Source organism: Magallana gigas, chromosome 5, assembly GCF_963853765.1.
Source record: "Magallana gigas chromosome 5, xbMagGiga1.1, whole genome shotgun sequence".
NCBI classification, from domain to species: Eukaryota; Metazoa; Mollusca; class Bivalvia; order Ostreida; family Ostreidae; genus Magallana; species Magallana gigas.
This window is the reverse complement of record NC_088857.1, coordinates 39,650,075-39,674,761: the sequence shown is the minus strand read 5'-3', so window position 1 is coordinate 39,674,761 and position 24,687 is coordinate 39,650,075. Positions and strand designations below refer to the sequence as shown.

The following is a 24,687-nucleotide window of genomic DNA, read 5'->3' as shown; positions in this document are numbered from 1 at the left end:
CAGGGACTTCTAGAGAGTTTTATGATTCCATTTTCTAACATTAATATTTTGTCAATGTAAATTTCATCTTTAACTGTTTCTCTTTTCAGGATTGGCAGTCGCAGAGAAGCTTGCTTCATTGGGGATGAATCTGATGTTGAATGACGTTTGTGACACCAAGGTCACAATTTGACTTTGCAACATATGGAGAAATGGTGTACATTTTACTAATTTGCATAGCGGCCATATTGTTATCACAATGGCGATTTTCATTACAATAGAATATACAGAAAGGAATGAGAAAAATCACAAATTATTAAAAAAAAGTATTTCGGAAATATTTTCTCCTCATTTGGTTCTGTCATTTACATCATCCGGGATTGGAATGTGCTTGTTTTGTTTACATTAGATATTGAGATGGCGGTTCCTTTTGAATCTGAAATATCGAAGCGGGGCGTTGTAGGAATAAAGTGTGTTTTAGTGATGAAAGGCGTCATGAAGGGATTTTGGAATTATTTTTAAAATACTTGCCATTCATAGGTAAAGTAGTTCCTCATATATTTACAAAGTTTACATTGCAAACTAGTTGTGTCAGAAATTTTGACTCAAATTAAAAAAGTCTTGTCGGTTCCTTTTTACTTCCAATTTAGCATTTTCAAGACTTTCTCAGTAAGCCATCGGACTTGCAACTAGGCATTTATATAGTCTTTATATTGAATCATTAGGCATATTGCATATTTTTTGATTAAGAATTATCGTTATAAATTGAATGAAATTTTTCATTTTATAATTTCATTCTGTTTCAAGCTGATATTTTTAGCTGTTTATCTATTTATTTACTCATTTTAGCCGGTAAAGTCATATTTTTAGATTATCTATGGTTGGATAGAGAGGTATTCAAAGTGAAATTTAAGTGTGAATCACTGATTGTGGTGACAAAACATTCACAGATAATCTATGCATTGCCTAAACACATGTTCTCATTCAAAAAATAAAAGTTTTGACGTAATCACACAAATTTCATACATAAAAGGTATGTAATTTTCATTCGTAAGGGAGACAATTTGAAGACATAAATATTAATTAGAACAGTGTCACGTGGCATTTAGCTCATGAATAAAGTGTACGTGATTTCTCCATATGAACACATCCTTGTGTCTAAACAGTAAATTTTTGAATTTAAACTTTTGTTTCTCTTTCAGAATACAATCGGAGAAGACTAATAGGTGCTCTGGAATATTACAATTAGGATCAGACACCTCAGTGGCCCTTTGATCAATTTGACAAAAACGTTTTTGATTTCAGATCCCGAGTTTCTATAATCGATTTCTTAACCAACTGTAACAAAAGTGCATTAGTGAAAAGTAACATATTAATTTGTAAAATTTCCTGCTTAATCAACTAGAGATCTCGCTACAACACCCTTTTTTGGCCAGTTTTTCACTACAGGGTTCCAGGACACAATTTCAGTCATTGTAGTTTCTCCCACAATATCACCTTTGATGACTGTCACTATAGGGGGAGAACTTTGTCTTCTGACACCCATATTCTACAAGTTGATGCACTTCTCAAACTGTCTTTGTTTTAAATAGTTATATGACCAATCTGAAGACTAATGCTTGCTGCGTCAATTGTACTCTTGTATTTTGCTATAAAATTGAACCGAAGAACAAATTGCTCATCAATATTTGCAACAATGACTGACTGCTCATATTCTTTATTGTCTATAACAAGTGGAAAATTGGTTGTACCCAAAGGTTTTACAAATTGAATTAAAACTTTCAATCACAGATTTACTTGAGCAGTTTTATTTAAATTCATCTATAATCAGCGAAAGTTGTATGTATTATGAATTTATGATTAAAAAATATGTTTTCCATTATAAGTTTGTAAGTTCTCTTTCTTGATATAAACTCAGGCAAAAATGTACTTTAAAATAATGAGTTTAGAAACCGGAGCAATTTAAATTTAGCACTTTGTTTTAGGTTTTAAAATAACTTAATTATTTCCAACGTAATGATGGAATCAGCGATCAAACGATCGCGTTATAATATTCATGTGATTATGATAATTAGTTGAAATTATGATGAAACCCAAGCTGTAAATAATTAGAGTGACATGTACAGGTATAAGTTTGATTCTTCTTTGATAATTCTTCAAAGTGAAGACTTATTAGGTATGCAATCTCTGAATCTTACTATGTATTCAACAATGAAATAAAAAGAGAATGTTATTTGACTTCTTTTCAAAATTTTCAAAAATCATTGAAAAATTTACGCTATTTAAATCAGATACGTATAAAATATATCTTTTTTCAGTGGGAACGAGTTGTCTTGACTGAGAGCGAGTTCTCCTGATTTGGGGGCGAGTTGTCTTGAGCTGGTGGCGAGTTGCCTTGGGGGCGAGATGTCTAGGGGGCGAGTCGTCCAGCATTTATTTAAGTTACCTCGCTCTAAAGATTTTCGGTTTTATGTATTAATTAGACATTTTTATTATTACATTACTCGATTATTCGTTGATAAAATTAATAACATGGTCTTAAATTTGGTTTTATTTATCTGTTATTCCTAAACATAAATGGTACTTTGGTATATTAACTTTAAAGATAATACAGGATTTATATTATTTGCAGGATAGTCGATAGGATAGGACTGTTTTGTCAACTTTCAAGATAGCAGCACTGTACTTTTAGTTTATTAGCTTTTTTTCCTGATTACCGACAAAATACAATGTAAGAATAACCATCGAGGCGCTCCGAATAAAGCGTTCACCGTTCAATTAGCGCTCAGTTTGCGCTCTGCGTTCGCTCATCGTTCACCGTTCACCAAATTCCGTTCAGCGTGCGCTTACCGTACGCTTAGAGTGCGCTCACCGTTCCCTCACTGTTCAAATGGGAATGTAGAACGTTTCAGGAACTGTAATCTCATGTCCCTTTAAATTTAAACTTTGGACGTTTTTGTAACACTCCATTACTACAAAAAGTTTGTTTGTTTCTTACATTTTCAAGGTGTCTTAATCCGATATCAATATGAAGTTGTTGATTTTAACTGGCTATGTTCACAGTAGTTAACCAAAAGTTATTTTGTAAAGACTAGCATAGAGTTCTTGTTTAAACTTCTTTTAATTTATTGACATTTAAAAAAAATACAATGTATGACCAATTCATTTGTAAATTAATATGATTCGTCCTATGGCCATTTCAAAGAAGTGTACAAAGTCTAAAAAACATTATTGAATGGGTTTTCTTTGAATCGTGCCCATACATTGTTAGCTTACTAGTATCAAACAAAATTTTGCAATTCTTTCTTTATATGTTATAATGATTAAATGTCAAGAATTTAATCTATTGGCCTTTGATATTATTGTGTTGTACTCGTGTTACCTTTTTAAAAGTTATGTTAATAGTTTCCAATAACCAAATAAAAATAATGCATTTTTTACAAGTGTGACATTAGTACGGTTTTCGAAGTGATTTTTCGATTTTTTGCGTTTTAATTAAGTGATCATGTTCTCAAAAACTCCCAATTTAATTCAAACTATAGTTTGTTGACAGTTTGCATCCTTCCTTTTAAGTTATGTAAACTTTTAAAGCACGACCACACTAAAAAAAGCTTGAATGAGGTTTATTAATATTTAATGTACTTTGATGTAATCATAAAATTTACAAAGTAAAAAAGATTAAATTATCAAAGGCAGAATAAATGCGCTCTTGTAAAGCTGACATCTTTCACATGTTATGATTCACATTTAACTAAAAGGACTTAAAAATTACAATATTATGATAAAAATAGATTTTTAATGTCAGCCAAGATAAGTCATTAGTCTTAAAAGTATTCAGAAATCTTGAGTTTAAATTACTTTTAAAGTCATTATTAAACTTAGCATATGTATCTTTGTAAAGATAACCTTTCTTGAAATTGACTATAGATGTTTCCTTAACAAATTTGTTAATTCGTTACAGTAATCATAGAGATATAGTCCTTTAAAGCATTGAATTGTATTCAACAATTTGAAATAAATGTATTGCGGGGGAATATTCTAATACATGTACGACATTGTATATTACAAGAATTTAATCTTTCTTCACATTTTACTAAAATTTGTAAAAATAATTAATACATAAGTCTGTACATAACAGCAGTCATTTCCGTTAATGAAAATATCAATACGATTCTTCTTTGACCAATTAAGTCGACACCAATTTAATTTGCAAAGTAAATGGTCCGATTATAGGTGATACATGTGATGTTGATTAATTGTGGAAGCTGTTTTGAATAATTCCGAAATGATCATGCAATTGATTTTTTAGCATTATGATTTATTGTAATTGTTTTGATCCTTAATCTTTAACTTCATACAGTCTATATATCGGTCTATATATAATCACGGGATGTCATTTATTTAAGAAATAAACAACGTTATTTAGTGAACATGGCGTTATGAATAGCAATTGCTCTGTTGGCATATTCCATGATGATGCGCGCTAGCATAACGCCATGTTCAATAAATAATCGTTGTTTATTACTTATATTTGCATTTTACCACTCGCAAATACCCTGTATTAGCCTAGACCTTGACATTTAGCTCTTACATCAAAAGTAAGCATTCAGACTGTAATGTATCTTTTTAATTCACATAGATTTGTTAACAGAATCAATGATATGTTATAACAGTAATTCCTTTAAAATGTTATCAAAAACATGTTTTAATATTACATGTAAATACGTTAATTTTAATGGAGTTGGAGAAAAACACATGATGTATCGTATAGTGGTTTAAATCTATAACGTCATGGAAAAGTATATATAACGTTACACCTTTATGACGTCATAGTATACTGACAGAGCAATTGCGATTATAGAGAAATAATTGCAGCTCCTCCGTATGGGCTTACAGTGGGAAAGAACAATGGAAATACAAATATAAACTTTTGAATAGTTTTCAATGTCATTTTTTTGCAGTTTAAGAAAAGTCATGTGAAGAAGAAATCAAAGGACTTTAAAAAAAGTCATGTTAAAAAGAAATCAAACGACAATAACGAAAGTCATTTTTTAAACATATAATAATCTTTAATTCTTTACAATAGAAAAGTTGTTTATTAACCCCAGTATAAAAGCAGACAAACCAATCTTTATTTTTTTTCTAATTTTCCATTTCAGAACAAATGACCGTTGCACAATATATACATGAATAAAAATTCGACCAAAACACATACTATTTTATTATATATATTTGATGCGTTTGTGGTATTTAAGCTGCTCTACATACATTACTAACATATCGTTTATTTTCACTTTAACGTTACTAATTTTTTTCCTGATGTTTCAGAAGTATTTGACGGATCTGTATGGACGATTGACCATAGAACTTTCTGTTTTGATGAATGACGCTTTCATGACTACTTTTTTGTGTTTCTTTTTATTTAAATTGTATGTTTCAACACTCGCCATCGTTTGGGTGATTTTCAAGGGATGTTGAGGATGGCTTGAAAATGTCATAATCATTTGTCATTACTGTAGAATACGAAGACAACTGCTTTACGCTGTTGAAATTAATATGATTGTAATCATCAGAACCTCTGTACCAATGTCCGTATTCTTCTAGACCCACCGTTCTGGAGCGTGTTAATTGTGCTTTGGACTGGTTGGGTTGGTTTTTCGTTGAATTTGTCACTCCATAGAATTGAGGAGCCAAATTGTAAATATCTGACGATATAGCAACGCCGTTTCCAACCATACGAGATTCAATGACATCATTATATATAGGGTCTTCCTGTCCTTCTTTATCTTCATAGTTGGTAACTACATGTACAATCAAATACGTGCAATGTATTATGAAATCTATGAGAAATTAATGCGCCAAAACTTTCATTAAAATAATCATAAGTACCTGTACATCTTTTTGAAGATTTAGTTTGCTCTCTCCTAGAATATATAAAAACCAATGAGTATCTTTAGAAATGAAATTATCAAACGGTTATGTATATTAAAGATACCTCTTACTAAAAATACTCACACTTTTCTATGACAAATAAGGACAACACCAAACAACAGTAATAGCAGGAGACCACTCACAGCTAGTAAGGATACCTTAATCATATTACTATCATCAATGATTGTAGGTGAGCTGATTTCAGGTGTTGAAACTACAATATTTTAAAAACTCTTATTTCAAAATATGAATGTCATCAACGTACTTTAAACACAAAGTGTTTTTTTTTTGGTTTAATTGATACAAAAACCGCGTTATATTGTACATTCCTTTTCAATTGCTTTAAATTTACAAATAAAATCAATATAATAAAGTTGGGTCCCGTAGTTGAACCTAGTCTTTTTTTACCCCCCGTAAACGAAGTTTGGCGGGGGTGGGGGGAGGGGTATATAGGAATCACCTTGTCCGTCCGTCTGTCCGTCTGTCTGTGCAATCGTGTCCGGTCAATATCTTTCTGATGGAGAAGCATTGGAAGTTCTTACTTCACACAAAGATTGCTTATGACCTAAGGGAGTGTCATGACCTTGACCCAAGGTCATTCGGTCAAGATCAGAAAAAATACAAAGGCTGTGTCATGACCTTTACCCAAGGTCATTTGGGCAAGGTCACTAGCAGAAAAATACAAAATTCATGTCCGATCCATATCTTTCTTATGGAGAAAAATTGGAAGTTTGTACTTCACACAAAGATTGCTTATGACCTAAGGGTGTGTTATGATCTTGATCCAAGGTCATTTGGGCAAGGGCAAGGTCACTGCATGGCAGATAAAGTGCAAAATTTGTGTCCGGTCCATATATTTCTTGTGGAGAAACATTGGAAGTTCTTAATTCACACAAAGATTGCTTATGACCTAAAGGTGTGTCATGACCTTGATCCAAGGTCATTTGGGCAAGGGCAAGGTCGTTGGGAAAAATAGTGCAAAATTCATGTCTGGTCATTATCTTTTGTATGGAAAAGCATTGAATGTTCTAACTTCACACAACTATTGCTTAGGACCAAAGGGTGTGTCATGACCTTGACCCAAGGTCATTTGGGCAAGGGCAAGGTCACTGGCAGAAAAAGTGCAAAATTCGTGTCCGGTCAATAAGTTTCATTGAATGTTCTTACTTCACACAAATATTGCTTATTACCAACAGTTTAAAAAAAAAAGAGCAGTTGTTATTTATAGAAAATGGACGGTGAAATAGATTCATCCAATATTTTCTATAATTGGAAAAATACATGCATTATGATTTTTATCTTAGCGGGGGGTATCAATTGTGAGCTTGCTCACAGTACCTCTAGTTTTTGTTTGGTTTTGTAGCTCTGTAAAAGCATGACATGACTAATGATGAAGATCTCAAAGAACTTTGGTCATTGGTTTAAAAAAAAGGTAATTATTTTTAATTCCCGGTAATTTCACGTCGTATCAGCTTAACAGTACAATAATTGCTTCAGGCTCGAAAGACAAACTGGGTCCCGCTTGATCATGAGATATTGTGTCTTTTAGGAGATAAAAATTTTAATTGACTTTTTTGTCCAGTTGTGGAAAAAATATTTTTATTTCAATACTGTATACCGGGAAATATTCGTCCCCGTTTTTTTTTCGCCCCTTTCGACCTCGTTGTCAGCGGGCAAATTTAAACTGGACGAATTTCAATGTTCCAAGTTATTTCTTTAGTAAACAAGCGTATCTATGCTAAATTATACAGTATAAAAAAGGAAAGATCTCGAAAGTCATATAATGATCTACAGTTCAAGGCTTTAATTAAACATAAACATAATATCGCATTGTGGTAGATAAATTGAACATTACAATTTGTATTATATATTCATGGGAAAATTACCCCCACCCAAAATTAAATTTTGGTGTAGCATTCCACCTTAACGTAAAAAGTCAATTTCATATAAAATCAAAATGCATACCTGTATATGCTACATTTTTTCGCAAATTGTCTGTAGGTGGCTTTCATAATCTACATTAATTGCTTTTTAAAAGCATTTTTTTTTCATTTAAATACTGCCTCTATTGATTTGCTTTACCACATTGAAATTCAGATCCGGGTAATTTAATATATTTTGGTAGCAAAAACAATTATTCAACGACTTGCGTTATTAATTTGTGCAATGCACAGCACAATATATTTAGCAGTGGGAGCTGCAATTGTTAATCGTTCAGATGGAAGCTCGGCTTCTTTGTAACAAATTCCAAGAGCATCCCACAAAAAGAAAATAACCACACGAACTGTGACAAAATGTCGATCATAGTCTGATATCTACAACCAGACTATGCTTACTACATGTGAACGTTGATAACTTTACGTCTTATTCTGGTTGACTACGTCACACACTCTACCAATCATATAAATATAATAATTCATTTATGTACATGTGCATGCAAAATATTAATGTTCTTTGTTTTTACACCTCTATGTTATTTATCGAGAAAAATAATCTGAAAATATTCATGCAGCAATAAGCATTATGATAGAAATCTAAAACTATTAATACCGAAGTCAGAGATGAATGGGATTAATTCGAATTTTTGAAACCATGTCAGCTTTATATTATACGCAATAAAATTTCTAAAACATAGTCATGTAAGGAAAGTCATGTTTCTAAGTATTGTGAGCAAAGACTTTTTCATAGATTTAAATAAGAACTACATGTATATTTCGATGAAATTATGTTTGCATGTCTTTTATACACTTAATATAATTAGTTGATATATCAGGTTACATTATTTATTTAGAAATAAAAATTAAATTTTAAAACATGTTATCTACCTATACATCCTTGTTTTGGATCGCAGATCTGCTGATGACCACAGTTACACTTTGTACGACAACCGTGTCCATGATAACCATAACTGCAGTTGTTATCACAGTTTTTTCCCCACGAACCGATACATGCTGAAAAATACAAAATAATTATTGTTCAGGTATATTTAAAACACAAACACTCTGATCAGTTTCTGGGCATGATAATTTACCTTTTTTATGCGACTTTTTAAGTTTTACATGATTGTAATAAACACGACACTAAGAGATTAATATCTTTCAATAAATTGATTGAGAGAATAAAGTTGGAAAAGTTTCACTTGCAAGCACATGCTTACAGAGACCCGACCTTTATACTTGTTTGTACAATTTTAAATTGTTTTTTAAACAACAGTATACTATCTTCAGAGTTTACGTTGAATTATCTATCATTTTGAGTCATTTTAATAAAGTGCATGTTACAAAATCTTCGATTCCGAAAGAGTCTGCAAAGATAACTTTTATGGTATGAAATAAAACATTAAATAAAATCAACATTATTAATTAAGCGTATTTGAATAAACAATGTACAGGATTATATCATACTATATATAGTAAAAGCTTTCATTACTGTCATCGACCAAATACATGTAGATTATATCTGGCTTTGTCATTTGTGTATTTATAGAAACAAAGAATTTACTGTTTTTAAAGAAATAATTTAGATAAACATTTGATGTAAATTTTAATCAATAATGCGCTTGCATTTAGTTCTTTATTCATATATTTGACAGGTTAAATATAGAGTTATTAAAGTATGTTGATTCGTATGCATATGCAATAGTTTAAATTTTATCTTAATTATTCACATCATTTATCAATTAAAAGAATATAAAAAAAACCCTGTTTTAACCCAGCAGAAGGCGGTCGGTCCAATCATATTAAAGTTTATGAAAGACGCTTTCTTCGAAACCATATAAACTAGTTAGATCGTTCTAAAATATGCAGTCTACTGCCCTTTGTAATTTGCATGTACAAATACTAGTTCTCAATAATCTTATTTCTTTTTTGTTAAATGCTTTTTTCGTGTATATCAACCAGAACAAAAACTAATTCGACTTTTTTCGTCCCAGTTTTTTGTTAATTTCCTTTTTATTTAATGATGTCCCATGAACTGCATTTGCAGCGTTAGCATTTTGGTGATAAGTTAGCTGTTCAAATTACGTCTGTTACTTTTTCTGTCTCAACAAATAATAGTAGAGTCAATTTTAATACATGATTCAGAGTTGTGTAAGTAACTTTTTCATTGGATATAAGTACCAGAAATCCGCGGGACTTTAATTCTCTCCTGTATGTATAGATATACCTTTTTCCATTAGAATTTTTGTGAAATAGTCGAGTTGTATTAGAAGTCATATTATGCGTCGTTTTTAACATCCATATATTTTAGACTATTTTTAGAAAGTTGTTCTTTTGACGCTTGAGCCAATTTGATTCTTCCTTTTGCGAGTCTGAGTTAAGTATAATGTAACTTTAAACAAGAATTCCTACGAACAATTGACACTTGAGTCAATTTGTTTCTTTCTTTTACGAGTCTGAGTTAAGTATAATGTGATTTGAAATAAGAAGTCATACCTTCGCATGTTCCAGAAATATTCGTATAGTCCTGGCAACACTTATATACTCCTGATATACTGAAAAAAATAAAATGAACTAAATATAAACATTAGGAATTAAATCATCAAAGCTACATGTATATGTAAACGTAAACAAAAATTAGTTTTTTAAGATTAATTTAGTACACTCACAAATTTAAATCGTTTTTTTTTTCTTTAATTTCGATTTCAATGAAAATACTGGGAGATAAAATACATGATGATAAAGTACAGTAATGCACTTACTTGGTTACACACACAGCAAACTCGGATATTGCAGTTTTTATCAAATATGGCAATAGCACAAATAGAACAATAACGATTCTAAGCGAATCCATTTTGTTCTGTCCCTGACACTTAAAGCTACAATGTAGTGATACGGACGTATTGTATATGCGTATTTATATCCTTATAAATGAACCTCCATAATCACTTGACCTTTATATTCAAACTTATCGCATACTGCATAATCATCAATAAAAGTTTTTAAGCTTTCATTTATATTGAAAACCGTGACAGAATATCACAAATAAAAACACGGTTCTATCATTACTATTTCTCTGCTTGTATGTGCTAAAAACACATATACAGGGAACAATGCAATTAAAGTTGCACTCGAAGACAAGTAATCTGTGTACATACCATTTCAAGTACGACAAGACAGACAGCTTAATAGTTAAACATTAGAAAAGGTTGCCTTTGGTCCCATAGACTTCTAGTAGCACACAGAAGGCCATAAAACGAGATTTCCAATCGTCAATACTTTTAACAATGCAATAACAGATGTAGTTTTTTAACTATCATAGGAAGATTTTAGCAAGGCCAGGTAAACACCTTAATCATTTAAAAAAACCTTGTTTTGTAATAAACAATTTATAACTTCTTCTTTCAATGACTTTGCTAACAGCTTGAAAAGAACACAGGTATATGATTACTTGGGAAATAATGGTCTTTCATCTTATTTAACATAAAAGTTAAAATTACATGAATCCTTACCATATTAACACGTTTTTGCACCAAGATAAAATTCTAAAAAATACAGCTCATATTGCATTAATTATCATGTTAAAAATTAATGATTTTCGAACTTAAAGATAATCAAAATTCGAAATATATTATAACAATGGATACTTTATTGTTTTTTCTTCAAGTGCAAAAGTAAAATGATTAAATGTTGGTATTTTATGTAATTTAAGATAATTCAGAATATGCTGATTGTGATTTTTTCCGCATATGCTGTTAGAGTTACTGTTCTTTACTTTTCAATGAAAATACTTAAATGATCTAAAACACCAGACTACGTTGCTTTATTTCCTGATGGCTGGTTTGTGGGGAATATATGAATAAACGTTAATGCCACACAACGATAGTGTGACGGTATGTCCGGGAAGGCTTTGGATGGATAACTAGAGTCTTCCTCTTTACAACCATGAACGAAAAAGGAAAATTACTTTCGTGTAAAATATTTTGATAACTTTGTCAGTAGACAAAAAGAAAAGAAGTATAATTTCTTCTAAACTATAGGCGGTGCATTAGAGGTGACGAGTTTTACTACTGCAAGCAAAATCAGGTTGAAAGCAGAATTATTAGCGGTCAAGTTCAAAGTTCAGCAATAAGGTATCCAAATATAACATACTACTATGTCAATAAGGAAGAAAACAAAACTTGTAAACTGAAAGAGAATTTCTCACATAGTTGTAGCTGCTGTGACATGAATGAGATAGTGATCTCTTAATTTTTATAAATGTATTGTTACCAGTCTCATTGACAGAATCTGCTGTGTGCGTTAACAAGTAAGAGACTGTACTAATAGTCGGATATAATTGGAAATATAAAAATGTTTTGTAAGGGAAAATTAGTTTCAAATTACACATACACTTGAGATTTACTATTGATGTTTATTAACATCGTATAGAATAATAATATTATTACCATGTATATTCATTTTGTCAACATTTTCAGCTTAACAAAGCAAAGGAACTGCTGCGGCAGACTATATGAATATATCTGGGAGATGCAAAGGTAATTGCTGTTATTTTTCATAGCTTTCTTTGTCGATTGAGTGTCAAGGTTAAAGAATATAGTAATGTTTACGGAAAACTCACAAAGATCATTTGGTTAGCAGTTTTGTGTACTAGGTAGTGTTTCTTGTGAAGCATGCGATTGTTTTTTCTCGCATTATCACCGGTGTGAGATCGGTTTGTCCGGTGTGAGACAGCAGTGTGAGATTTTTCTGTCTTACACTGTGTATTACTACGCCGTTTTAAAACATAAACAAACGTTGTCTGCTGTAGGGAAATGCAAAATGGTGCATTGAGATTATCCATTAAGTAATTGTGTTGCTTAATTAATTACAATTTATCATATTTTTAATTACAAAACTGTCGTATGCTCTCATTTTGACTTGCACTATTTAAAGCACGCGGAGGAATAAACTTAAAGTAATCTTTTGAACGTCATAACAGAAAGTTGTCAAACATCATTTTTTAAGGTAATATAATGCGAGAAAAATAATCATTCATTATATACTCGTGCGGGATAGTGAAATTCCACCTCGGGGCCAAGATTCACGGTCTAGGACTCGGCAAAGCCTCGTCCTAGACCGTGAATCTTGTCCCCTCGGTGGAATTTCACTATCCCACACTCGTAATAATGAATGATTCTATTAATCTCAGGAATTATGGTATCTATGTCTATACCTATCTTTTTGTCAAGAGGCCCTCGCAAGGGAAGCCTTTCTTATTTTTATTGATACAATAAGTAATTAACTTGTAATGTACCTCACCTGGACTAAGTCGATTTTTGTCCCAAGATCCCAGCGCGTCACTTTATGCTGGATCTTCGAGGAATAAACATTTTTACCGTATATCGACTCAATTTATCAATTACAGGTAGGACATAATTTCATATACATTTTTATATGCATTTTTACTACTAAAAATAATAATTTAAAGGGAAAAACATTCAACTTTTCCTGTCATTGAATTTTAAAATGTCTTGAAATTACATTTATATACATGTATATTACATGCTATGATATGAAATTATTGTTAGTCAGAAATATGAACCTGTATAATTATTTTCTCAATCATTTTATGTTCATAATCATTTTTTCCATCTGCTCTTAATATTTACTGTCAGACCTTATACAGAGTGGAAAACTACAGAGTGGGGATAGGGTAATGGCTGACAAAGGTTTCCACTTAGAGAAATAGATTGCAGCTGTTGGGCTTAAACTGAATATTCCACCTTTTGCATCCTGTGTATCACAAATGAAAGCTTCTGAAGTTGATGAAACAGTTAAAGCAAAACACCGTGTTCATGTAGAACGCGCTATTGCTCGTATTAAACAATTTAAAATCTGATCAGGAAAAATAAGTCTTTCTTTTCCTTGAATTATTTATCAAATACGGTTGACATGTTGTTTGATGACGAACTTCATGACTTTTTTGATTCAAGATAAAAACACTGATGAATCTTGATTCTTGTCTTGCTTTGTTATGTAAATTTAGTACATCAAATTTAAATTAGTGTATTGAATACTCACATGATAACTAAGCGCTGAACCAATGAACTTACTCCAAGTGTTGTATCTATTGTACAGTTTGCTGTTGAAGTAACCAGATATGCTATGGGGCTTTGCTTTAAAATCTTCAATTTTTCAATGTCGTATATTTATGTCCCTCTTCCTGAAAAAGTTAAGAGACAAGCAAATTAACACACACACACACACACCCCCACACCCCCCCCCCCCACACACACACACACACACACATTCAACAAATTACAAACCTCATCTTCATGTTTGAAATACTTTATGCAGATATTCTTTAAATGCTGATGCCAAGTGCATGCAATAAATTAGAAAAGAAAAAGTAACAAGGAACTGAATTATAATGTATTCAAACCACAACAAAAACATTTGAACATGTCAACAAAACAACACAAAATGAGTTTTGAAATAAACAGTTTACATACCCAGCTTTGCAACTGAAATTTGCATCGTTGAAACTCCTCCCAGTGATATTAAAGCTGACATGAATTCATAAAAGCATCTGGTCGCCATATTAGTTTCGATCGCTCCTCTACTGCCACTGGGGTATATATACCGGTTGAGAAAGTTACGGTCGGTTGCTTTCCGATCGAGGCATTCACATTGCACGGACTTCTAAATGCATGAACTACACATTGTACATGTAGTAAAATGTAGTAATAAAATATAAAGAAAACAACAATCAATATAATACAAAATATATTTATTCTTCGAAAGGATGTCCAAGGTATCTGTATTATTTTGCACAGACAGTGCTGCCTTACTTCGCATGCACATCGAACACGTGTGTCGTTCATACAGAGTGCATAACGTCTGCATCTTCTTGAAAACCCTGGCGACACTACATCCAACACAGTAGCTAAATGATAGAAAATCCAAGAAAGTAACAAAGTTTCTATCCGTTCCTACAAAAAATCCCCGTTTATAAAATCCATGCGATAATTGACATTGCTCGACCTGCCACAGTGTGTGGTTTGCGCATGTGCGATGTTATAACATACACAGGAGATTGGTCTACAATTATCGAGGAATTTCTGAAGTATCTGCGCCTGGATTTCAGTCTGTCTTGTTTCATCGTTTATTGGATATATCTTGCCAGTGAAGTGGTTGTCATATTATTTTTGTTCAAAACGCGTTTTTACAAGTCTTTTCGTCCAAGGTAACGTGTTCGGGTGTATAAAATTCCTGAATGCGGTGAAGCATGACGAGGACTCTCGGCCTTATATAGGGGGTGTGTAGCGATTAGCAAAACAATAGAAATCGACAACTAATATGGCGGTAGTCGGAGATAAAAGGGAAGTAATGCGTATTTATGAATTCATGTTAGCTTTAACGTCGAGATTAACTTGATGGGTATCCTCGCTCTTTATCTGACGTCTGGGTATATTAGTGGTAATTTAAATGCTATTTTCATCTTCTCCTCTAAAACTTCTAACAGATTTAATGTATGCATTTTTTACGAACGCTTCAGCCCTTTGCTTTTGACGGAAAGTCAGCTTATAACTCAGAAAAGATTAGAAAAAATCGTCCAGGATGTCCAATAAGGAAGTTTCGCCCGCCATATTGTTAACCCTTGATGTCGAGCAGTTACCGTCGTCACAGTGGGCGAGGTTTTTAACCACAGATCTGCAATCCGCCAACTTGTCCGCTATTTTCCCCCTAAGCTTCCGCCTTCATTGCCTTTCTGTTTCACTATACATGTATCTAACATTCGTTCGCATTTCAAAATATTAATTGTCCGTATTCTTGGACTTCATGCAAGGACATTAAGTTGGTTAATTACGTCATTGTTATACATGAACATGTATGAATTAAGACACTTTTGTCGACGGCTAAAGCAATTTTTGAAACGCTTTAAAGTTATATAAATAAAGGATGTACATGTAATATATGGATCTTAATTTGTTTGCCAGTTTAAAACTAATGATGATTTCTTCATTAGCATCACCTATAATTTCCTCAATTCACTTTCTCATCTCTCTCTTTCTCTCTCTCATTCAAGTCACAAGCACCAATGTCTTAACTCCGCCCAGCTACGATCTGATTGGACAAATGACAGTCAAAACATTACGTAGAAACTTTTCTGGAGTTAACGCCTATCAAACGCTTCTAGGTAGTTCGCTATAACTTTACGTCTAATTTTATTTGACTGCGTCACACACTGCACCAATAATATAAGCATATTAATTTCTCTATATCTTTTATACACTTTTTAAACATGCTATCTACCTATACATCCTTGTTTTGGATCGCAGATCTGCTGATGACCACAGTTACACTTTGTACGACAACCTTGTCCATAAAAACCATAACTGCAGTTGTTACCACATTCTTTTCCCCACGAACCGACGCATGCTGAAAAATACAGAATAATTATGTTTCAGGTATATTTATTACACACACACTCTGATCATTTTCTTGGCATGAAAGTTTACCTTGTGATTTTTTATGCGACTTTTAAAGTTTTACATAATTGTAACAAACACGGAATCACTTAAAGTTTACATTGGGTTTTCTATCAAATTGGATCATTTTAAGTGAGTGTATGGGGCAAAATCTTCGCAAAGAGTCTGCAAAGATAACTTTTATTGTATGAAATAAGACATTAAATTAAATCAACATTATCAATTAAGCGTATTTGAATAAACAATGTACAGGATTATATCACACTATGCTGTAAAAGCTTTTATTACTGTCATCGATCAAATACTTAAAATCTGGTTTTGGCATTTGTGTATTTATAAAAACAGATAATGGTCTGTTTTTATAGAAATAATTTATATAAACAGTGTATGTAAATGTTAATCAATGATGTGCTTGAATTTAGTTCTTTATTCATATTTGACAGGTTAAATATCGAGTTATTAAAGTATGTTGATTCGTATGCATATGCAATATTTTAAATGATAATTTGATTATTCACATCATTTATCAATTAAAAGAATATCACAAAATTTGTTCAAACCCACCAGAAGGCGGTTGGTTCAATCATATTAAAGTTTAGGAAAGAAGCTTTCTGCGGAACCATATAAACTAGTCTAGATCGTTCTAAAATATGTTTTGTCTAATTTCTTTTGCAATTGGCATGTACAAACTCTAATTTTCAATAATCTTATTTTTTGTTAATTGATTTTTTCCCAGTGTTTTTCAACCAGAACAAAAACTAATTCGATTTTTTTCGTCCAGTTTCTTTTTAAATTTCCTTTTTGTTTAATGATGGTCCATGCACTGCATTCGCAGTATTAGCATTTTGTCGATAAGTTAACTGTTCACATTTCATTTGTTACTTTTTCTGTATCAACAAAAAGAGTCAATTGTAATTTTTGTTTTTTGAGATTTTTAAGTAACATTTTCATTGGATATGTACCAAAAATCCCAAGGACTTTTATTCTCTCATATAAGTATAAATATTCCTTTTTTCCATTAGGATATTTGTGAAATAGTCGAGTTATATTAGAAGTCATATTATGCGTTATGTTTTTAACATCCAGGTGTTTTAGACATAATTTTAGAAGGTTGTTCTTTGGTAGCTTTAGTTAATTTGTTTCTTTTTTTTTTACGAATCTGAGTTAAGTATAATGTGATTAGAAACAGGAATTCATAAGAACATTTGACGCTTAAGTCAATTTGTTTCTTTCTTTTACGAGTCTGAAAGTATAATGTGATTTGAAACAAGAATTCATACCTTCGCATTTTCCAGAAACATTCGTATAGTCAGAGCAACACTCATATACTTCTGATTTACTGAGAAAAAAACAAGATGAACTAATAATAAACATTAAGCTTTAAATCATCAAAGCTACATGTAAAGTTAACGTAAACAAGAAAGAAATTAAGTTAAGATTTTTAAAATAAAATAACTGATTAATATCGGGATTTGTTTTGTTTCTTTAGTTTAGTTTTCAATGAAAATACTAGGAGATAAAATTCATAATGATAAGGTATAGTAATACACTTACTTGCTTTTACACACGGCAGACTCGGATATTGCAACATTTATCAAAACAGGTAATAGACTTATTAAAACAATAACGATTTTCTGTGTGTTCATTGTGTTCTGTCCCTGACATAAAAGCTACAATGTAGTGATAATAGATTGACTGTTACATAAATACGGACGCATTTTACATTTCCGTTTTAATGAATCTCCATAATCACTTGTTTTATTGATATTCAAAATTGTCGCATAATGCATAATCATCAATTAAATTCAACGACTTGTTTTTGAAGATTTTTAACTTAAATTCATGTTTAAGACAAAACTTATGATCTGCTTAAACCATTCAAAACAACAAATAAAAACACAATAAAGAAATTATGAGCGGGGGACACCTAGCCAAGGATGACGATCCACAGTATTTCTCTATGCAAAACACTTAAGGAAAGTGGAGATTGTTTTGTGAGACTGGGGTGTGGGCCTGTGGGGTAGCCTTTAGGATTTTTGTAAACATCAAGTCTGCAATTTCATATGGTATGTGTATCTCTATATGGGAAATTATATGTGAACATACTGTGATTGAGGATCAGGAACAGTTACTTAGGAAACCATTGCATTTAAACTCGCACTCGAAGACAATTAATATTTGTACAAAATTTTAGGTACGACAAGACAGACTGCTTAATAGTTAACCATTAAAAATGTTGCCTTTGATATCATAGACTTCTAATAAATCACAGAAGGCCATAAAACAAGATTTCAAATCGTCAATACTTTTAACAATGCAATAATAAATGTGGTTATTTAAAAATAATAGGCTAGGAAGATTGTAGAATGACCAGGTAAAACACCTTGATCTTTAACAAATACCTTGTTTTTTAAAAAACAAAATTAAAACTTATTCGTTCGATGACTTTACTAACAGTTGAAAGGAACGCAGGTATATGATTATTTGGCAAACAATGGTCTTACATCTTATTTATCTTAAAAGTTAAAGTTACATGCAGCCTTATCATACTAACAAGTTTTTGCACCGAGAAAATATTCTGAAAAATACAGCTCATATTGCTATAATTTTCATGTAAGAATAATTGATGATTTTCGAACCTAAATGGATAATTGAAAATCAAAATCAAAATACTTTATGACAATGGCTACTGTTTTCTGTTGTCTCTCTCAAATTGAGTGAATGTAATTTTAAATAAATCAGAATTTGCTGTTCGCGATATTTTTCAAAAATGCTGATTCTAATGTTACTGTTCTTTGCTTTTCAAAGCAAATTTTAAACTTCAGTAACCGTTTGATAAAATTTACTTATATGATCTAAAACACCAGACTCTGCTGCTTTATTTCCAGATTGCTGGTTTGTGGGAAATATATAAATGAATGTTAATGCCACACAACGATAGTGTATGTCCGGGAAGGCTTTGGATGGATAATTAAAGTCTTCCTTCCTCCTTTTTACAACAATAAACGAAACAGGGAAAAATACTTTCGTGTAAAATATTCTGATAAGTTGTAAACTGAAAGAGAATCTCAAACGTAGTTTTAGCTGCTGTGACATGAATGAGATAATGAACTCTCAGATTTTCATAAATGTATTGCTACCAGGTTATTTTCAGGTTTCATTGACAGAATCTGCTGTGTGCGTTAACAAGTAAGAAACTGTTCTACACCAATAGTCGGATATAATTGGAAATGTAAAAATAATTGTGTAGGAGAAAATTAGTTTCACACTACACATACACTAGAGATTTACTATTGATGTTTATTTATATCTTATAGAATAATAATATTATTTCTATATATATTCATTATGTCAACATTTTCAGCTTAACAAAGCAAAGGAACTGCTGCACGGACTATAGGAATATATCTGGGAGATGCGAAGGTACTTACTATTATTTTTCATTGCTTACTTTAAATTTGTCGACTTAGTGTCGTGTAAAGAATATAGTAATGCTTAAGGTCAGACGACACGTTCCTCAATTTTAGATAACTTTTTCGAGGAATTTGTTAACGGTTTACTACTACTTTGACAAGCTTTCTTGCAAAAAATAGGGTACCTTACCAGGCATTTCTGCAAAATACTAGAGTATGCAATTTCCTATATAATCTTCTTGAAAATACACTTGAATTGCTGATATAAAAATAAATACATCTACAGCACAGCGAAATTCTCTAAATTAGAAGTATATCTCCGCCAGGGCGGGGATTTGAACTCACGACCTCTAGAACCTATACGCTTCTGGCAGTGAGTGGCCACGGTTCTAAACACTTGACCATGTACACATATAACCAAATTCAAGTAAATTTGATCATTTTTAAAGTAATTATTAAATTAATGTTTTTTATTGGAAATCTTTATTACGAGGAGATACAAAAAAGATTCTCGAGGAACGTGTCGTCTGACCTTAAGAGAAACGCACGAAGATCATTTGGTTAGCAGTTTTGTGTAGTTAGTGTTTCTTGTGAAAACTGTTCAGATTTTTTTTTTATCTCAGGAATGATGGTATCTATGTTTTAGACTAGTTGGGGTATTGTTTGGACCTTTTAAAAGAGAGAGTCGATTTTTACGCAAGATACAAAATGTGCAAAAATCTACAACTATTTTTTTTTCACATAGATTAAGTTCAAAACCAGTCTTCTAAATTCTTTAACATTCATAATCACTTTGTTTTTCATTTAATTCTTTAAGATGGTCATCTAAATAAGGTCTACATAACAAATATTATTTATTGCTCATTTACAAAACAAGTTCTAGACCAGTTCTAATTACACTGTTTTGCAGATTTGTCAAAAATATCATCAATTTACAGAAAGGTATAAATGCAATAAAGTTGGCATTTCCCTATAACCATATATCCTATGAAAAATCACCTAAAATACAGTATACGTAGTGTTTTCCTTATTGGTTTTATGAAATATTACCTTTATGTATATTGAGATATTTTTATCTTTTTTAGCCCGTTACCGTTAAAGTCTGTCTGAACCATTTCAGAGCACAATATACTGTTTATATCAAAGGTCCATAAAAAAATTATAAATTATATTAACATTATCTAAAATATGATGATAAGAAAAATTAATATATGTCCAGTTTTCTATCGCTCAATCCCAATACTATTTTGGATTGGGAAGTAATAATAAAAAAATTGGTCTAACTGCTTTTACTAAACGAAGAAGAATAATAATCATAGCTTGCCGACAACATCCTTGTTATCGATAAGCTTTTTATAGATGTGGAATGCAACTACCCATGTTTCTTTTTCAGACCAGTCCAATGACTCATTTATAAGCGACTACGGTAACCTCATTGTACATGTAGATTGACGTACGAACACCGCTTTTTCTAACATTTGTACATATATCGCTCTAAAGGTCTAACATTTGATAAATATCATTCTGTCTTTTTTTGAAATAATAAACAATTTGTTATAAAATTTTATTTTTCGTTAAAGGTGATGCTTTTAATTTCAAACATCGTTTTTGAAGGTTTGGGGTTAGGAAGCAGACAAACCCATTATTTTGACAAGCTGAAAAAATTGTTATTCTTTAAAATCTTAGTCTGGGTTGGGAGTGGAGGCGTTGTGACAACAAAAATTATCCATTTGTTTTATTCAATTTGTTGTATTTTTGTTGGAGGAGGCGCTCGTGATGGCCTCTGAATATTGTATTTTTTAAAATACAACAAACAATTACAAGTCGAAGATCAAGATAAGAAATTACCAGTTTCATTGTATTTTTAGCCTGCATCGGTTTGTGGGGAAAGGACTGTGTCAATAGATGTGCAGATGGTTTTTATGGACTCGGTTGTCGCCATAAGTGCCATTGTAATGAACAATTACCGATATGTGATTCCAAACTAGGATGTACTAATCGAAGTGATACAGGAGGTATATAAGTGATATAATAATATATTGATTTTTAATTTGTCTATGTAAAAAACACCTGTACAGTGTCGTCAGTGCTATCAATTTACTGCATAATATGCTTATATTTGATGCTGTATCATATATTTACCAAATATTTTTAGCCATGGAGGGAATATCAAATACGACAGTTTTGGCCGTTTTCCTTCTTCTCACTTGTTTTCTTGTATTCCTGTTAATAGGAACAGTGCTTTATTTTTACCAACTACAGTGAGTATTAAGTAATATGCAGGTCTTATCTACATGTACCATATCATTAACCTTTCTTACATTATTTTTTTCTCCGAATGAAATATGCTCATAAAATGCATTTTATCCTTTCTTATAGAAAAAATCGTGAGAAACCAAGTACGTCTCAATTAGGTAACTTTCTCTATCTCTCTCGCTTTCTTATTTTCCTCTCATATTTTTCACTTTATAATATGGCAGGTTTTTTTTAGGTGTAACAACATGTGCAAGCTCTAATCATCTAAAAGATCAAACGGAGGATGCTATCTACAACGATATCAGAGAATCCCATTTTATTGACAGCCGATTTGTTGCTACAACGAACAATTCATCTACATGCTTTTCAAAAGACTATAAACAAATACAAGGGATGATCTCAAAATCATCTAAGCAGGATATGTCAACGCCAACAGACTCAAGAGTCCTGAGTCCTACTGAATATGAAAGTTGCTTTAAAGAATCAGAAGGTTATAGTCGCTTAGGACTTAAAAGTCATGTTCGATCATCTGTCCTCAGAAAAAATTACGAGTGAATATATATATATATATATATATATATATATATATATATATATATATATATATATATATATATATATATATATATATATATATATATAGTTATGCTTAAAAATGAAGGGCAGACGACATCTCAATTATAATGGACGGTACATCTAAATCGTATGATGGCATCCTCCGGGTTTTAGACTCCTCGCACAGGTTTAGGTTTCAGGCTTAAAAATACATTTCACCAAAAAATAAATATGGTGTGGATCGGTAGCAAAAATTTTTCAAGGTGTATTTCACAACTCACTATGGAAACTGAGTTGGGACAATTTAACTTTTGAGCTCATACATTGTATGTATTAATAAATCAATTGAAATCAAGAACATTAACCCCTATTTGGCGAATTACAGTCATTAAGACATTAATAATACCAAAATTAAATTATTTAATACTAACATTACCCAACCAAGGCATTGATTACTTGAAAACGTTTGAAAGCGATATTTTCAATTGCTATGGGGTGGTAAAGTGTATAGAGTAAAGAAGAGTACAAATGTACACGATTACTGCCATAAGGGTCTCAAAATGATTGACAATGGGGATTTTATTACTGCACTCAAATCTACATGGATAAAAAGACTTATTAGGACTGATTCAAAATGGGTAAAGCTTCTAGAATCCATTTTGAAAATTAAAATCCCAAAAATATATTAGATTCTTCATATAGTTAAAGTAAAACTTTGCAAAATTCTTTCTGGAAAGAAGTGTTTCTCAGCTGGTTAAAAATACAGGAGCAAAATGTGTTAAGTAAACCCTTGGTTATAAATGATAATGTATGGTACAATCCAAGAATCATAGTAGAGAATAAATGATTATTTATTAAAAGCTTTGCTAATAGAAGATTTATTCTTGTTGGTGATTTACTTAATATTAATGGAACGTTTATAAGCTTTAAAAAATGGAAACAAATCAATCCAATGAAAACTTTATTGAATATGCAAGTATAAGAACTGCTGTAAGGACCAGATTGCATGCACAAGATTTATACATACCAAACTTACAAACAATAAAAGAATATTGACCTGTTATCCTATTGTTTAAAATTAATTGTAAAGGTTGCACACTTATGTACAACTTATTATAAGATAAAAAAAGAGAAACATGTACATCTATATCAAAATGGAAATAAAAGGGTCATAATTATGCACAAGAAACCTAGAACAAAATCTTTGAATTTCCCTTTAAATCTATACAAGAATCAAAACTTCATTGGTTACAGTTCCAAATTCTTTATAGGATTGTTCCAACAAATAAATACCTTTTAAAATAAAAAAAGCAGAGTCTCCTGTGTGCATTTTCTGTAAAAGAGATGAAGAGAGTATTGGGCATTTATTTTATGAATGTACTATTGTAAAAGAATTATAGTCTGCTGTTGAAGACTAGATCTTGAGACAGTTTGAATTGTTAATAACATTTGATAAACAATCAGTTCTCTTTGGAAAATATAAAAATAGAGATATTTATACAATTTTAAATTGATAGTTCTTATTGTGAAGCAGTACATTTTCTCTTGTAAATACAAAAGTAATGCAAATCCAAATATCCATGGATTAAAAAATGTTATGATAGAAAGGCTTTTGACTGAAAAATACACTGTATATGCTAATGAAAAATTGAAGATATAAGGAGTATGAAAGCCATTGGCAAAAGTTATGTGATAAGCTGTAGCACTGCAATATATAGTTAATATGTCTCTTTATTGTGTCTCTTCTCAATCTTGTTTTGAACTGTGATGTCTTTTTTTCTTCAGATTTTTTGTTTTATCTTTTTTTCCTCTTTCAACAAGTATCCATATAGAACAGGGACCTATCACGTGATTATGGTTTATATATATATATATATGTGTGTGTGTGTGTGTGTGTGTGTGTGTGTGTGTGAGTTGCGTCAAGCGAAAAGGGACCTTCGTGACATAGAATAAATACGTCACAATAACGCTGCAAAGACGTGACGTTTCGTCTGCTTGTTTACCGGAAAAAGGTGAAGAAAACGCACAACGTTAAAGATCGTATCATATCTATATGTAATGTAAATAAAAGCGTGACCATCGATCCTGCTGTATTCAATTTTCATGGATTTACAGGTAACTTATTTATTATCATTTCATGTG

General features: G+C 31.5%; 2 protein-coding genes across 6 annotated transcripts; one reads left to right on the top strand and one right to left on the bottom strand.

Annotated features, from left to right (window-relative positions):
- Positions 1-5,170: 5,170 nt before the first annotated feature.
- On the bottom strand, positions 5,171-11,429 carry LOC105347731 (N-acetylglucosamine-1-phosphodiester alpha-N-acetylglucosaminidase). 2 transcript variants are annotated; one of them, XM_066085335.1, is made up of 6 exons: positions 10,610-11,429; positions 10,344-10,402; positions 8,736-8,861; positions 6,054-6,124; positions 5,869-5,903; positions 5,171-5,780 (listed from the first exon to the last, which is right to left on the bottom strand). In XM_066085335.1, the coding sequence occupies exons 1-5, from the start codon at positions 10,699-10,701 to the stop codon at positions 5,889-5,891; spliced, it is 363 nt and encodes a 120-aa protein (XP_065941407.1). In that variant the 5' UTR covers positions 10,702-11,429; the 3' UTR covers positions 5,171-5,780; positions 5,869-5,888. The 2 variants fall into 2 exon arrangements, with proteins under 2 accessions (XP_065941407.1, XP_065941405.1); XM_066085333.1 differs by having other exon boundaries at positions 5,995-6,124; positions 10,610-11,413.
- Positions 11,430-12,017: 588 nt separating this feature from the next.
- Positions 12,018-23,608, top strand: LOC136275677 (cell death abnormality protein 1-like). 4 transcript variants are annotated; one of them, XM_066085338.1, is made up of 9 exons: positions 12,018-12,156; positions 12,326-12,385; positions 16,172-16,300; positions 19,476-19,510; positions 19,686-19,744; positions 21,603-21,749; positions 21,890-21,995; positions 22,114-22,148; positions 22,226-23,608. In XM_066085338.1, the coding sequence occupies exons 3-9, from the start codon at positions 16,292-16,294 to the stop codon at positions 22,543-22,545; spliced, it is 711 nt and encodes a 236-aa protein (XP_065941410.1). In that variant the 5' UTR covers positions 12,018-12,156; positions 12,326-12,385; positions 16,172-16,291; the 3' UTR covers positions 22,546-23,608. The 4 variants fall into 4 exon arrangements, 3 of the variants coding, with proteins under 3 accessions (XP_065941410.1, XP_065941409.1, XP_065941408.1); XR_010714197.1 differs by lacking the exon at positions 16,172-16,300; XM_066085337.1 differs by lacking the exons at positions 12,018-12,156; positions 12,326-12,385; positions 16,172-16,300 and having other exon boundaries at positions 19,183-19,510; positions 22,114-22,133.
- Positions 23,609-24,687: the final 1,079 nt, after the last annotated feature.

What these genes read in the sequence shown, in the direction of transcription:
- LOC105347731 (XM_066085333.1), bottom strand. Translation starts at nt 10,701, where the DNA reads ATGGATTCGCTTAGAATCGTTATTGTTCTATTTGTGCTATTGCCATAT. An exon ending in CTTATTTGTCATAGAAAAGT is followed by an intron (nt 5,904 to 5,994) that starts GTGAGTATTTTT and finishes TATATATTCTAG; the next exon opens with GAGAGAGCAAACTAAATCTT. An exon ending in ATCTTCAAAAAGATGTACAG is followed by an intron (nt 5,781 to 5,868) that starts GTACTTATGATT and finishes TTGTACATGTAG; the next exon opens with TTACCAACTATGAAGATAAA.
- LOC136275677 (XM_066085336.1), top strand. Translation starts at nt 19,416, where the DNA reads ATGAATGAGATAATGAACTCTCAGATTTTCATAAATGTATTGCTACCA. An exon ending in TAATCGAAGTGATACAGGAG is followed by an intron (nt 21,750 to 21,889) that starts GTATATAAGTGA and finishes AAATATTTTTAG; the next exon opens with CCATGGAGGGAATATCAAAT. An exon ending in ACCAAGTACGTCTCAATTAG is followed by an intron (nt 22,149 to 22,225) that starts GTAACTTTCTCT and finishes GGTTTTTTTTAG; the next exon opens with GTGTAACAACATGTGCAAGC.